The sequence below is a fragment of the Eurytemora carolleeae genome, unplaced genomic scaffold (assembly GCF_000591075.1).
Source record: "Eurytemora carolleeae unplaced genomic scaffold, Eaff_2.0 scaffold2171, whole genome shotgun sequence".
Classification (NCBI taxonomy): Eukaryota; Metazoa; Arthropoda; class Copepoda; order Calanoida; family Temoridae; genus Eurytemora; species Eurytemora carolleeae.
In genome coordinates, this window is record NW_019398064.1 from 1 (window position 1) to 14,249 (window position 14,249).

Sequence of the window (14,249 nt, forward strand, 5' to 3'; positions counted from 1 at the left end):
TATCTGCCTACTATACTGCATTAAACCAAGTACAAATGTACTGTATATGAGGAGTTTTTATGATTTAATTCTTCCATTTTTACTAAAAAGTGGGGGGACACGCCCCCCCCCCCGACAAGTTGTGATGATACTGTCCAGATATATTATCTGAAATGGTCTAATTTGATCATACAAAAAAATTTAACATCCTACCTTGGTTAGAAGTACTTGCGCCAAAAATGTTGAAAAATATCGATTGATTGATTATTTTTGTTTTTGAGTAGTTCAAGAAACCATTTGGCGCCCACCTTTCCAGTCAAGATAGGGTTTTAATTTCTTGTGTGTGTATTCTAGACATGTTTATCTCTATAATAACTCATATGCATGTTGATATCCAAATTAGGGATGGGCATATTACAAGTTTTGTGAAAAAAAAAGAAAAAAGGTGAAATTTTAATCAATTGGCGCACCCTGAAAAAAAAAAATTAAGAATTTTTTAAAAACTATTTTTGAAAATTTTGCAAAATTTTGCAACTTTCTGGCGACCTTGCATCTCTGTACCAAAAGTGACCCTAAAAATGAACACCCATAATGCATTTAAATAACAAAAAATTCAAACATATTTTTTAACGAAATCATAGTGCATACATTCTTGCTAGGATTTTTGATCCTCCCCCTCACCCCACCACCATCTTTCTTTTATTAATTGATTGTAACCAATTTACCTCAAAGTCGGTCACAATTAAGCCTGGATGAATTGGCAAGTTTCTAAGGTTGGCATGATGAGTGATATCACGAAAAATAGCTTCGTATTTCGCTGAAGTAATTTATAAATTAACTTGTAACAAAAAAACCAAAGGTAAAGATTCAAAACATGTTGAAACATTCACACATTTTTAGGTACATATCATAAATTATAAAAAAAAACATTTATAATTCTTATTCAAGCATTAATAGATTAGAAAGTTTTAAATTTGTTTAACAATTGTTTCATTGTTTCAATAATTATAACCCGATCCCATTTACGGTTTGTTCATTGTTAAAGGTTAAAGCTTAATTACAGAAAAGTTGTTACTCTAATTTCATTTATTAAATTAATAGAATGAATATTTGCATGTTTTACAATTGACATATTTGTCACAAATGTAATCAGGGGGGAGGGCTTCCCCCCCTCCCCCTGGACTAGTGAAGTCTATTGACTTCAGGGGGTTCTCAGATCCAAAGGGGTGCTGAGGCCCCCCCAATATTGGTTCATTAAATTATTAAGTTATTAAATACCCTGGGTTTTGCCCGCCACCAGAATGAAGGCAGCTGGAATATTGAAGCCCTAAACATAACTAGTTTTACATATAGAATAGTTGAGGGGTTTTGGATCCACTGCCCCTACGTTTTGTTTACAATTTCATGTGACAACAATTATGTCATACACGAACCGGACCTTGAATGGTTTTAAGAATAACTCTAAAAAAATGAGACTTCAGAGATGAGTATACACCATTTATATTGCATTAATTCTTGTAATATTCGGTGTCTACATACATTTGTTTACTTGTTCATTTCTTGGCCAAATGACATAAAAATGAGTAACAATTAAAGTTGCCAGCCTTGGCAATTTTTTTTTAATTTTCATATTTTTTGTAGTATCCTCTTTGTGGATAACTCCCTCGGCCACCTAACCAATTCAGAAGGTTTGGGGGCTTGGACCAATTTAGAACCTTTTCTTAATTAAAGTATTAAATTATTTCTTAAAAAGAAATCATAGAAAAACGTTGTCAAATTGTCAAATCTTGGAAAAGCCTATCTAATATGAGAGGTTTCAATAACAAAATTAAATATTATTACCTGAAATTTTCCCATCAATATATACAACTGCGCAATCCCAAGAACACGTGGACGTGATCTAAGAAATAATATAGATTTTTACATATTATATATTATCATCATAGACCTTTACATCGTTTTATAGGAGTCCTATATAATTTCTCTACAATAATGCAGTCTCAGTTCAACCAAAATACAATGCCGGTCACTCCCTTTCAACGTTGTACATCATGGAGTATGAGGTAGGATAAAATATAATGCAATAGAAAACAAAATCATGTCTGTCAAACATTTATCAGAGATTGTTTAAGGTTGTCTTGTCTTGTCTTTATCCTAAATATATTAGTTATTTACGACATGGAGATTAAAACTTTTGTATTGTGCATTCATAAGTCGGAATTTATTTAATCTTGAAGATGCAATGCATAAATGTTATGTCTGTCTAAATCCTGTGAGATACATTATTGGACCAAGCTCCTACTTAATCTGAAAGCTATCACTGCAGAAATACAATATACAAGGACATATCCTTATGAACAACATTTTGTATATTTGTTTTTATTAATCGGTCAATCAAGATCTGTTAAAAGAAAATTACACTTTAAATCCAATTTATAATGGTTTTAACATTTGCACATATACCTATAAACTAGCCAATAATTATATTTGTGGTCATTTGTAAGTTGTGTAATTACTTATAATGAATAATTTCTCTCGTCAAGATTGAGCTTACCAAAAAAACAACAAATTTAAAAATTGTCAAAGCAAACACCCTCTCCTGCATGTTAAGGCTTGCTAATCACTTTATATATGCTTCCGAAATTAAAAAAAATTTAAATATACATACTACGAGGCACTCAATCACCATGACCCTTATACAAAACTTTTTCATTTAAATAAAAAACTTACTTGAAAGTACCATCCATGAAGAGTTCATTAGTATTGGAGAGAACATTGAAACCATTTCGGCTCACGAATATTATGTACTGTTCCTGGACCTGCAAACATTTATTTCAGTTTGATGTTTTTCTGGTAAATCTCTTTTAAAAGGCCTAAAAACTACAAACTAAATACTTAAGAATAAAGATTTCGAAATCTACTTTAAAGAGTGTTAAAATGAGCAATTTATTTTTTTTCACAAGGTTTATAAATGCATTTCAGAGGGTTAGGTAAAAAAATTAAAAAGATTTGACCTTTATGATTGTAATTTGCAAATTGTTGAAAAAGAATATTAGTTAATTTTGACGAAAAATTGTTTAATAAATAAAAAATATGGTTTCGCCATGCCTGACATTTTTTTATAATGTTAACTAATAAGTTTTCGGTTAATTCAATGGGTTATGCATGTATACTTATCATCCATACTGATAACTCATTATGCACTTACATTCGTTGTCAGGTGGAATCGGCTTCCACTGGAAGTGTGGCCCCAACTTCCAGGTAATTGAACAATGTCCAACCAGGATGCGGGAGAGCGTGGATAGAATTTCCTGCGGTGTTTAAACAGCCCGGACCTTTAAATATTACAATTTACAAGTGTATCCTCAAAAGCTTGATCTGTTTGAACTGCATTAGATTTGAAGTTTCAAGGATTAAACAGTTGAATATTTAAATAATTACTTAATTGTACTTTTCATATCAGTAATTATTTCATAAGCTGTCATTTAAAATCATCATTTCCATTGCTAATATTCTATTAACAGTTAATTGTAGTAATGCTAATATTCGGTAAAATTCAAACTAAATTGATCTTGCATTGGCATCATAAATTAACTTCATGCTGAAAAGGGCTCTTAAGGAAATATCTACCTGGCATCACTGTATCTTATGTTCACCGGATTTTGTCCGGGGCGAGCGCACAGCTCATTCCAAATTGACCTTCAAAATAAGAAATCATGTTAAAAATATCTTTAGTAGCAAAAGGAATGCTTTCAAGACACTGGACATTTTAAAAACAAGCCCAAATATTATTCAACAAATTGTCAAACAGGTCATTTCTGGTAATACAAAAGGAATACAAAAACTAAGGAATCAAAATCTTCCATAAAATCGGTAACAATTTTACATTTTCTTTTTTTTCTCACAATTCACTTCATTCTCGCCTACCTTAATTCCAAAAAGATCAGATAACCTTCTTGTTCAAAACTTGCTTTAATTAATTTACAGAACAACAAATAATTTATACAAGTCAAGGTACTAATGCAAGGAACGTTATTCAGAGGTGTATGCATTTTTTTAACTGCAGTGTACAGTCTTTAATCAGACAAGTAAAGACAAGATTTATGTAACAACCTACATGGAATCCATTTTCACAAAAATAATCGATGAAGAATTCTGGTCATAGAAAACTATTTTGTTCATTTTCAAAATTATCACAATTTAAGGCTTTTCACCTCCTCAGATATCAAACGAACACTACTCCAGCTATTCTTGTTTACAAATTTCGCCCAGAGCGAAATGGTTTAATTTGTACGCAGAGTATACGCGACCGCAATTAAACTTGAACTGATACAAGTGAACAAAAGCATTTTAAATTTAATTCAACTTTGTATTTGAAAAAATAAACCAGTTTTTAACAAACAAATAAGGGATTTATCTCCTTTAATTAATCAATCAATCAATCAATCAATCAATCAATCAAAGTTTCAGGGACTTCCTACGTTTAAGATCGTTTTCATTGGACTACATAAATTAAGGACTATTCAGAGTTCATACATGCTACTCACTGAGCATTAATAAATGGTTTATAATTGTGCAATATATTGTAACATGTACTTGCTAATTGACCAATACATTGAAAATGTGAATTATTTTCTTTATCCCGGGCTTCCATTGCTTTCAATCTGCCTTACCTGTGTCCTAATTTAATGAATTTCAGCCACGGCTTAAATCTACCAAAATTGAACGCCTGCTTAAATATTGAAACATTGAATACAATTTAGAGTGAAACCAACCATATTTTACCAGCGGCTTAAATTTTAGTCGTGGCTCAAATTCTTTCCAAAGTCTCTGGAATGGTATTACAATATTTTAACACTCCCCCCCCCCCCCCGAAATCGGTTAGATTACATGCAGTGACAGTAAAAATGTATTATAAAAACATGCTGGTGTTGTAATTACTTTCATGTAATAATGAAGTATATTAAGGCGGTTTCCATTTATTCAAAAATATTCAAAAATATTCAAACTATATCAAGAAATAACGAAAAAAATACCTTATTTTCCTTGAAGGGTCTTCTCTGATTTTCTCTTTTATCTCTCCAATAAAGACACAGTTGATCAAGGCCTGATGATCAGGTGGATGGTTGTGAGGGTGTCCATACTAAAAACAAATATTCATTATTATTGGGTAATGGGTATACATTTTTAAACAAATGGAGCTTTTATGAGGACCAAAGGAATAATTTTACTCCACCTTAAGGTTTCTATCCTTGTTTTAAATCTTATCTGTTTTCAGTAAAGGGGAAACGAAAGCTAGGAACCCAGGGAATACAGTAGCAGCAACAAATCCAGTGTTTAACCATCTTATGACCTCTAACGAAATTTTATTTTATTACAGGAATTTCGAACCCTAATTAGGCGTGCACCCAAAAAATTGGAAGATTTGAACCAAAAATGAAGGCAGGCCCCCCCCCCCCTACATCAAATGTGCCAACTCCACCATCACCTTTTTGTTTAACCAAAACTAAGTAACAACAATTTTTGATCAATTTAAAAAATTTTTCCAACACCTTTACAAAATTACAGGGTCGAAGTTTTGGTTATAGGGAGGGGCAAATAAGGGTACAGGGGGTGAAGAATATTCATAGGGGGTGAAGGGGTACTGGGGTCAAAAATTTCAGGGGGCCAAGATTACCTCCATAAATCTTTATCACGTTTATTTATCATAAATGTTCTTTTACTTGAGCTAAAAATAATTCATGTCACTTAATTTGAAATTTAGAATAAGTATTTTTCAAAAGCAACCATCAAAACATTTTGTGAGCTAAGAAATAATAAATAATTATAAGATCTCCATAGAAACCTGACATGAAACCCCCACACATGCGGCCTGGAATATATCAGGACTATCGCCGAAATTGAATGCTCGTGATCAAACTATACATTCCAGGTTGCTGGCAGCCAGAAGGCCAGCTGTGCCCCTGGAATGAGGCCAGAATGTCTACCTGTAATTTAAAGTGTAGACACTACACTGCATGAAATGGACCATCAGCTTTAAAGTAAAACACCTAAACTTTTTCTTTGGAATATGTTTTAATTCCATTTAAAAAAAATCTCACCCCGATAAACTCGGCATCCGTAAGGTTCTCAACATCTCTTGTTTTTACTGTTCCCGGGCACTAAATAAAAAAATGAAACTGCTGTATCCATGAAAGGGAGTGTTTACCGAAAAAATAAAGGGGGTATAGGCTTAATGCGATAAAAAAGCGGTTTTGATCGGTACTAATCTTACTTCTAGCTGTTGCGTCATAAGGAGAAAAACGACTAATACCGAAGAACGTAGTGTTCATACAAATTTAGAAAGATGCAACATTAAACTCGGATCGTAAACAAATCAATTTAATCACAAACAAATCATTCAGCTATTACAATCACTAGTCATGATTATTTTTAGACGCATTCATAAATAGTTGATATTTCATAATAATTTTTTATTTCTCATGATCGGATAGTTACTTTTGAAAAAATTTATCCCTGTTTCGAGGATTTTTGATAATGAAGACGACATTTTCATATTTTCCAGGAACGTTTGAAAATACAAGGCCAGCGAAAATAATTTTCAAAAAAAATCAAAAATACTATAAAATATTAACTATATACGAATGCGTCAAAAAATAATATAAATTAATAAGCCTATACCCCCTTCATTTTTCGCCAACACTCCCTTTAAGTATAACATTCTGAATGGTAAAAACCAAAAGTAAACTCTATTTATACTTATTATTTATATCTCATGTTGAATACAGATATAGAAACAAAATTTATCGGGAATACATCAAAACTTTTTAAGGCGTTTTCACAGTATTCTTTTCATTGGTTTTCAGCAATTTCTCCGTCAATCTCCAGTTTTCTTTGAAACATATAAATTCTCACTTAGCTGATTGGTTCGGACGTTTTTTTAACTGTTTCCAGTAGTCCAAAAAATAAAAAATAATGTTTTCTCATTGAATTCACGTTATTTTTTTTATTCAGTTGCATAGTTTTAATACGTCTCTGATTTGAAGTCAAATATTTAAAGGGTACAGTTGTGAATCTATATTCCAAATATTTTAATAATATGTATGATACATATTAGATTAATGTACAAAATTGATAGGAGGGGTGGGGGCAGGGAGTCTAGATATGGTCTAAATATCCTATACTAGGAAATAACCAAGTTTTGTGCCTCCCGACAATAAAATAAAATGATTTTGTTTAATTGTTACTCAGCTATGAAGGTTTAAACGGTGGCATTCTTTAAATAAAAAGTCACTCTACATATCTACATCAGTACAACGCCTTTAAGCATTTATTAGCTTCATAAATAGGAAATTTATCTAAAAATAAGATTTGAAAGATTTATGAACACTTTATGCAAAAGGTAGAAACGCATAAAAAAATATCATTTCACAGGCTTCCGGTTTATTTCGTCTGTTTCCGTCTTGAAGCGTTAACAAAGCACGATACGGAAAAACGCAAGTTATATTTACCAGGAAATGAAGTATGATATGATCGAATTAAAGAACACCCGTAAAGTGTTAGTGATAAAAGAACTCACATGAACTCGGATGTGCTCAGTACACCTCCAGTACGCAACTCCATTGTTGGAATTATTCACAGTGTACAGGTATCTAAAACAAAAAACTTGTTACCATTTCAGTTTCTTCTAACCAAAGACAGGCTTGGGGGGCCTCTTAGGGCCCCCCCCCCCCCTCATTTAGACATTATCATGGTGAAACTTTGTGACTGTTAGTAATAGAAACTTTGAGGATTAGAAAACAGAAAAACGTTGTTTTTTGTGAATATTTTTGTCTACAGGGCGGAAAAAATTCACTATTTGAACAAAGGCCTAAATTTTTTGTGAGTAAAGCTATAGAAGTGAAAACAATACTTTTCATAAGTTATTGAAAAATAATGTAGAAACATGTGTTACACTTTGATTTTTTCTTTTAAACAAAATAATTTTTTTTATTTCTCAAAACCTTTTTAAGGCATTTTGTTTCAAACCGCTAAAGTTATTATTCACAAATTTTTCAGGGATCTGGCATTGAACAATTTGGCTATGCATATTCAATCCTATACCTATTCTGTAAGGCCCTTTCCAAGGGGGGCGCACCCACAGTTATAAATCGATTGAACCCCTCAGCCTTTATAGGGCTAAAGGCCATTAGGGTACTTAATCTCAAAATTAAAAACATTCATTAAAGATTGGACAAAAAATAATGTTTTTAAAGGACTGATCACATTTACTTCATTACTCAAAATTACTTTGGAAAAAAATAAACCATTTTACAGTTGCAGGAAATCATATACGCAAACAGTTAAAATTCAGTACAATCGTTAATGACTCTCATTTTTTTTGGGATATCCATGTACAATAACTTAAATAATTATATAGTATAACACGCAACATAATTAATAACAGAATTCCAAGGGTTATATAATTGCTCACCCATCCTTTGCTAGTTGTCTTCCCCTCCCTCCTCGTACTATAAACATCTCTAGAACCAGGAAATCCTGAGAATAAATAGGTCATATATATGTATTTTGCATATTCATAGGTTTCTAATATGTAAAAATATACATTTATAACGGACATATGTATTTTTAACAGTTATATAATACTTCATTTAAAATTCGTACAAATATATGTTCAAAATAACATAATAATTAATGATATAATTTGATATACATAAAAATATGTATGTAACAAATCATAATTTAAACATTTTTTTAGAATCTCGTATTAGTATTTTTGCGTTTCTTTTCTAGATTAAATAAAATGATGAGGTCGGGGACTCGGGGCATTCACATGAATTACGCAATATACATAAATATCAATTATTCATTATCAATATCAAAATTCATTTATTAATATTCATCATCTCATTGCGATAATTACAAAGGCAAGCCAGGCCAGAGCGCTGCAGCCACTATGGCTTGGAGCGTTCAACTTTGTTTAGCCTTCTACAGTTCCAACTGTTAAACATGAAAACACTCCAAATTAGCTGTTAATTTTTAAAGTAAGAACGGAAGTTTTGTTAACGCCGAAAAAGAAATCGTCAACAAACTAGATGTCGACTGTACCTGCAGCGGTGATCTGTGTAAACATAATCTCCCAAACCACCTTCCTAATCCTCCCCCGCCCGAGTGTGATGTTAGAAACTTGTTACCAGGTGATTTGTGAAAACATACAAAGTGATAAAACATTAAACTTACTTTCCTCACAAGATCACCTCCCCATTCCCCCAACTCCCCCCCCCTCATACCTTCCACCAAGCCTCACTATCATTTTTTAAATAAATGATGTTTTTTTTTTTAATTTTATAAAATTGAATTCTAAATGCAGCGCCCTAGCGGCGACATGTCAACTAAACCATGTTTACATTATCAAGTGGACAAAATCTACGAGAATATTTAAGGAGCCAGCCTAATGGCTCATAGAAATAAACGTAAATCAATCAATCAATCAAATCTACGAGATTGTATCATCATTTCCATTTGTAAACTTAAAACAAAAGTCAATAGTCAAAATTTTATAGGAGGGGCTAGGGGTTAAAAAATAACCTTCAACGAAATTGCAAGGTATAACCTCCACAATTCTTTTTGCTGACCAGTGTTGCAAATTTCGATTTAAAACACATTTATAATTCCAGTTTTTTTCGAGACCCNAACAAAAATGGAAAATTGGGGTACGTTGAAGGGGAAAAAGTGAAGTGATAGGGGGAACAGAAAGCAAAAGAGCGCCAAGACCAGTACAAGCTAACGGGCCAGAAGTGCCAAAATGTATCCATGTATTACATTATTACATTATTTAACTATTTCTCAACATAATTATAAATTATCTAGTATTGTTAAAAACTGTACAGAGGTAAAACCAATTTCTGTGCCAAGCGCTGCAGGTAAGACAGGCTAGGGGGCCCAGCGCCTCAGCTGGGATAGGCTATGAGGCCGAAGCGCTAGGCTCAGAAAGTGTCTTAACTTAACCTAACCCGTGGCCGCAGAGCTCGGCCCAGAAAGTGTCTTAACCTAACCTAACCATAAAATTAAAGGTCATGTACAAAATTTATAGAAGGGGGGGGGGGCCGGGGTCCAAAAATAATTCTCTAGAACAGACCCAATAATACAGTACGGAAAAATCATAGAAGGGGCAGAGGAAATTCGGTATATTCGTAGAGAACGATTTTTCGACTTCCCCCCCAGCCCCCCCCCCTCCTATTAATTTTGTACATGACCATTTATTTATCAGCAAATTTATTATTATTTATTTTTTTGTTATTTAGGGTTAGGTTAGGTTAAGATACTTTCTGGGCCGAACGCTGCGGCTAGGATGGGCTAGGGGGCCGAGCGCTGCAGCCACGGGTTAGGTTAGTTAAGACACTTTCTGGACCGAGCGCTGCGGCTAGGATGGGCTAGGGGGCCGAGCGCTGCGGCCACGGGTTAGGTTAAGTTAAGAAACTTCCTGTCACACCCATGTACAAAATTGATAGGAGGGGGGGCCTGGGGGGGGGCCAAAAATCGTATACTATGAAATTACCAAAAATCGTTCATTAGGACTGACCCGAAAATTATAAAAAAATTGTACTTACACAATTGTCAAAACCAGACCCGGCCAAGCTAATATTGCTGAGTCTGAAATAAATATTTAACGGAATTTTATAAAACATTGTACTGTGATTCAGATATTAATATAATATGCACAATCGATGAACTTTTCTCGCGAAATTTAAAACACATGCACTTTGGGCACGGTTTAATGCCTTATGCCGCGTTAACTATTAATAACCAACCACTGCGCGCCTGAGAGAGAGGGATGGCATTTCTGCCATGATTTCGGCTATTGCCGCAATCTACTTATTTTTCTTCCGTGATTGATTGAATTTAATTCGTTCATTTAGACTTTAACGTACTTTTAAACTAATGTTCAAAATAACTATTATATAGTCCATATGATAATATTCATTAGGAAAAATCCCAGCCATGTGTAGAATTATTTTTTATTAATCCCGTCTAAGATTGGAATTCATGGGCGTCCGAGAGCATTTGTGGGTGTCGTATCGTTTGCACTACTGATTGATTGGACTAACGTACATTCGCACTAACGTTCATTTGGACTAACGTTTAGTGCAACTGAACAACTATAATTGTTCAATCAAACTAAAAACCACATGGCATGGTTTTTTTAGCATGTGGAGAACTATTTTTTAAAATTCTAGCATAATTCGGTTCATTTAATTAATTAGTTCCAATTGTAGTGGGAATAAACAAAAAATGTTTGATCGAACTAAAGCTAAAAGTTCCCGTAAAATCGATGTTAGTACTATATAATGCACATATTTAGTGCAAATGAACAAAAAATGTTCAATTGAACTAACATATAAAATTTTACCAGTTGCCCATAAAATATAGTAGTACAATTATGAACATATTTTAGTGCAAATGAACAAAAATATGTTCAATCGAACTAAAATCTAAGATTTCACCATGTTTGCCCATGAGTAGTACAAATGAACATATTTAGTGCAAATGAACTTAAAAAATGTTCAATCAAACTAAAATCTAAAATTTCACCATTTGCCCATAAAATAGTATTAGTATACAAATGAACATATCCCAGCTAGCAAAATAACCGATTTCGGTTATACCGCCTCGTATATACGACAGGCTTCGCCTTGATTATCCTTACAGAGTCATCCTGTCATTCATTGATCATTCATCCATTCATAGATAGAGATATCATCCTTACAGAGTCATCCTGTCATTCATTCATCCTTCATCCTCTCATAGATAGAGATATTATCCATACAGAGTCATCCTGTCACAATCAAAATCATAAATTTCAGAAAGAAAACAAGGATGTCTCCATCCCTTTTGCGTTAACAAAGGTTTACATGATACCCTTAAATGGCGAGTCACTTGAAATTTTGTTAATAGTTAAGGAGGTTTAGTTTCAATTTTTATAACAACGCTTAAGCTTTGTTATAAAAATTGTTGGTATACAATTTACAAAAAAAGTAATTTTGTAATACAATAAAAAGATAATTTACTTAACACATAATATTCCTCCGTTAATTTTTAAAATACATAAAGGTAGAACACAGTTTGAAAATCTCATAGGGCTTACAACTTAGTGTTTATTCTTTCTTTGTAACTCATTAAATATTTTAAGTGAACAAAGATTTTTATTGTTTAATAGGATTTTAGGGTGCCTCGCGCCACCTTTCTTATCAACAGTTTAACTTTAACGTCGCCATTTTAAATCGTTTATAAATATTCGCGGTCATGTGGAGTTGCCTCGAAAATGTTGGGCTCCATCGGTTCAGCAGTTTTTACGTTTATTAGAACCAACAAACAAACAGACAAACAAGCAAAGTACTTTATTTCTTTACTGTGAAACTCATATAAAGCAGTGTTTATAAAAATAACGTATAACAAAACTGAAGATTGTATTATCTATTTTGTATTAAATTAGAATATGTAGATTTGTCTGATCCAGCCCTTACACTACACACCTGTTTTAGGGTTTATGGTTTTTTAAAAGAATCATCTCGGAGTTTTTTATGATTTTCAAAGGACTTCAGATATTTCAAGGCCTTAAAGGGACCGTTCCCGGAAGACCAGACACGGGCGCTAAATGTTGTGGAAAATGTTTAAGATTTATTTTGAAAAATGTTTTCACTTTTTTTAAAATTAATAAGATTGAGTATTTATTAAAAAAACTTCTTGGTCGTTTTCAAATTTGTGAATTGTCCCTTTAAACGATGAAACGACTGTTTTTGGTTACTCCAAATATAGAAATATTTGAGTCAATTAAACGATTCTGAGGACAACATGACTCACTCCCAACTTCAATACAAGATGTTTTTAAAAAGGGATTGTTGACCTTCAAACTTTGTCTGAATAAAAAGGGATGAAAATATCCTCGTTTATAAATCTGAAAATTTTCTATTAAAGTCGCTTTATTGTGCATTTATGAAATGTGTGCGTTACAAATGTGTTTCGGTACATGGGTTAAATCTAGAGAATTGTCAATAAGATTAAAAAATACTTCCAATTCAAATTAACAAAGTTAAAAAATAACACTTTAAAATAACGAGTTTAAGGTTTACAAGTTAACTGTGTTAAATAACAAATAAAATCCATGTTAAAAATAACAAACTAAAGTGGAATATAACCCTATTAAAATAACACTCAAAATCCATGTTAAAAAAATAGTTTAAAGGGAGTGACCGGCAATGTATGGTAGTTGAACTGAGAATGTAGCATTGTGGAAAAATTTTTTAGGATGCATTTACCCTATGAGACATTTAAAATCATCCATTTGGGTGGTTACGTTTTGAGAATCGATTTTTTTAATATTATTAAATAACGACGACGAAAAATATATCAAAAATTCTACAGTAAGCCAATTAGATGTTTAGGAACATATATCTAAATAGAAATTTGTCAATAAATCAATGTTAGAATCAATTATCTATTTTTTATTATTTCATTAAATTTCTTATTCTTTACGAATTTGTTCGGAAATTTCTTTAAATGTAGTCTTTTCAAAATAAATTCCAGAAAGTCTACAGAAAATGCTTGTAAACAATGAAACATTACATAAATCAATAACGAAATAAAATTACTTATTTTCGATGATAAGAGTTAGTTTCTATTTTCTCAGCCTGTCCCTTAACAAATAATTAATTAATTTTTCGTAGAATATTTGTTGCTTTTGTTGTCATTGTGGTCGTTATTTAATAATTTAAAAAAAATCGATTTTCTAAACGTAACCACCCAAATGGACGATTATGAACGTTCACATTGCGCTCAAACTCAGTAATTATACATAATTAAAACGTTTTATATGCCTCAAATGAGTCCTAAATATTTCTCCAAAATACTATTCATTCTAAGTTCAACTACCATAAAAGGCCGGTCACTCCCTTTAAATCAATGTAAAAATAACAGTTTAAATCTTTGTTAAAAATAACAGACTAAAGTGGAATAAAACCGTATTAAAATAACACTTTAAATCCATGTTAAAAATACTGGGATAATATATGAAATATGGATCCAACGGTTTGAAAAAGAATGATTTATCTTGTGTAAAGATGAGTTTGCAAGATAAAGATTAGGCTTTAGATTATTCTTGGTTTGATTTCTCTAAATCTTATTGTTAATCAAGTTTATTCATCTAGCCCCCCTCTCCCCTCCCACCTCCTCCGTTTTGTATGCCGCCCCTCCCACCTCCTTCGTTTTGTATG

General features: G+C 32.5%; 1 protein-coding gene across 1 annotated transcript; it reads right to left on the bottom strand.

Moving 5' to 3' along the window:
* Window positions 1–704: 704 nt before the first annotated feature.
* Window positions 705–11,185, bottom strand: LOC111716731 (uncharacterized; the record flags this gene model as incomplete). The annotated part of the gene is given in 11 exon segments (XM_023492211.1): window positions 705–796; window positions 1,258–1,306; window positions 1,822–1,879; window positions 2,710–2,798; window positions 3,188–3,314; window positions 3,610–3,678; window positions 5,016–5,122; window positions 6,081–6,140; window positions 7,559–7,631; window positions 8,453–8,517; window positions 10,590–11,185. Coding segments are annotated over 11 exon segments (867 nt in total), but the record flags the coding sequence as incomplete, so codon positions are not given.
* Between the last annotated feature and the right edge of the window lie 3,064 nt (window positions 11,186–14,249).